The 2,243-nt window shown below is 35.7% G+C and overlaps 1 protein-coding gene across 1 annotated transcript; it reads right to left on the bottom strand.

Moving 5' to 3' along the window:
- Nucleotides 1-277: 277 nt before the first annotated feature.
- Nucleotides 278-1,830, bottom strand: LOC130588443 (coatomer subunit gamma-2-like). Its single transcript, XM_057389365.1, has 3 exons — nt 1,749-1,830; nt 666-823; nt 278-503 (listed from the first exon to the last, which is right to left on the bottom strand). The coding sequence occupies exons 1-3, from the start codon at nt 1,827-1,829 to the stop codon at nt 293-295; spliced, it is 450 nt and encodes a 149-aa protein (XP_057245348.1). The 5' UTR covers nt 1,830; the 3' UTR covers nt 278-292.
- Nucleotides 1,831-2,243: the final 413 nt, after the last annotated feature.

Raw genomic sequence — 2,243 nt, 5'->3', positions numbered from 1 at the left:
AGAGATTTCCCAGAGCAGCTGGAAAATGTCCAAGGCCAGGTTGGACAAAGTTTGGAGCATCCTGGGATAGGGGAAGGTGTCCCTGCCATGGAATGGGGTGGGAATGGATGATTTTTAAGGTCCTTTCCAACCCAAACCATTCCATTATTTCCTTCCAACTCAATTTCCTACAACTGGATAAAGAAAAGCATCACTCTGTGCCACTTCTGCTGCCATTTATCAAAATTTCTGAATGAAACAGAGAAAAAGAATCTCATCCCAAAGTCCTTAAACTTGGATACAACCAGAAAATTCAGGTTTTGGGTGTTAAAATGTCTTGATTTCCCTTTGTCCCAGCTGTTTTCAGGGGTACCAAGGACTGTGACCAACCTGACACAGCCGGTGCCAGCTCCCTGGCAGTGCAGTTTGGYAGGTGGATGATGGCAGAGGCAGCTTCATAAATCACCATCTCGTGTTTGTTCCTCAGGCAGCTCTCAATGAAGTCAAACAGAGGACTTTCATGGCTGCAAACATAAAAATTCCAGGATTTTTTTAAGTTGGAAAAACCCTTTAAAGTCGAGCTCAAGCATTATCGCAGTTCTGGTTTTGTGAAGATTTCCACCACACAAATGCTGTTTTTAAACTCTTAATTAACATTTATGATTTAAATTCTGCCTCTCACTTACCCCTCCTCAGATTCTTTAAGGAGTTTGCTTGCAATCCTGATCAACATGCAGTAAGCAAATTGGGATTTCAGGCCAGATTTGGTGAATTTATTCAGCATTTTGGAAACAGCCAGGCGGTCGTTTTTCCTCAGGTGATAGAGCAGCCCCAGAGCGTGATACTACAAAATGGGAAACAGAGGTTCAGGCTGGAAAATTCACATTAAAACATCAAAAAAGGGTAAAAATTGCTGTTTCCTGGTAGAAACACCTTCAAACCTCAACTGAGCTGAGTTTCCTGACAAATTGCAAAGATCTGCAATGTTTCCTTCCACTTTCTGTTTGCTCTCAACTATTCCTCAAGATCTAAAGAGTCACAAGTTAATTTAGTTCCTTTTTTTTCCCCATTAAATACCATCACTGTGATGGTTTCAGTTTACTGGATTACAGTGTAAGGTAACACCTGCACTTTATTTTTTATTTATTTTTATTATTATATTTATTTTTATTATTATATTTATTTTTTATTATTATATTAATTTTTATTATTATATTTATTTTTATTATTATATTTCTTTTTAATAAACTCCACATCCAGGTTACCCCAAGGTTCTGAAATGACAGCTCTCACAAAAATCCTTGAGGAATTTTTGATGGAAGCACAAAGGAATCATTTCTAGTTCCTTACCAAGTTATTTTGGATTTTTTTTTCTCATAAAACTGATTTTCTGTAAAGCTTAATGAAGCTGCTTAGAGGGCAAGAACAAAGCTGATTTTACAGAATCTTTATAATCATGAGTCTGAAAATAATTTCATTTTCATAGACGTTTGGAATATCTGTGCAAAAAATGTGGGGATCTTGCTGATTTTTGGGTTAATCTTGTGGTCCTGTTGTATATGGCAAATATTCTGATTTATTTTTGACCCTTAATAAACAATCTTGTGCTGGTATCATGCAAAAATTCAATATTTTTTTCACACAAATCACAATTCTTGCTTTTAAAAGACTAAAGGAAAACAAGATTTTTTTTCTGAAGTTTTTTTAAGAACTCCCTGAATACTCTAAACTCCCCAGTGTTTTTAGGGATAGTCAGCCCTCAAACACACCTGTACCATGATGTTGTCACTGGAAGCTGCTTCCTGAGCCTCATTAATCCACCTTTTGACCACGTCGTAGCTGATTTTCATCATGTGCTGCAAAAAAAAAAAAAAAAAAAAGAGATTGGAGATAAATCCCAGATTTCCCAACACAGCCACTCTTTATCCTATAAACCGTGATTTTTCTTCTATGTCTCAAACTTCCACATTTGCACTTTTATTAATAAAAATATGAATTAATGAGATCTTTCCCAGACTTTTCTTCTGAACAAGAGAGAGGAAAAGAGTGAATTCTTTCCTGTTGCATGCTTTTTCTTACTTCTCAGTCTCAAACTTCCACATTTSCACTTTTATTAATAAAAATATRAATTAATGAGAATTTTCCCAGCCTTTTCTCCTAAATAAGAGAGAGGAAAACAGAGTGAATTCTTTCCTGTTGTAGGGTTTTTCTTACTTCTCAGTCTCAAACTTCCACATTTCCACTTTTATTAATAAAAATATGAA

The sequence above is a fragment of the Malurus melanocephalus genome, unplaced genomic scaffold (assembly GCF_030028575.1).
Source record: "Malurus melanocephalus ecotype Western Australia unplaced genomic scaffold, MMel_1.1 scaffold_5133, whole genome shotgun sequence".
NCBI classification, from domain to species: Eukaryota; Metazoa; Chordata; class Aves; order Passeriformes; family Maluridae; genus Malurus; species Malurus melanocephalus.
Note: the sequence above shows the minus strand (reverse complement) of the source record. Positions and strands in the feature narration are given on the sequence as shown.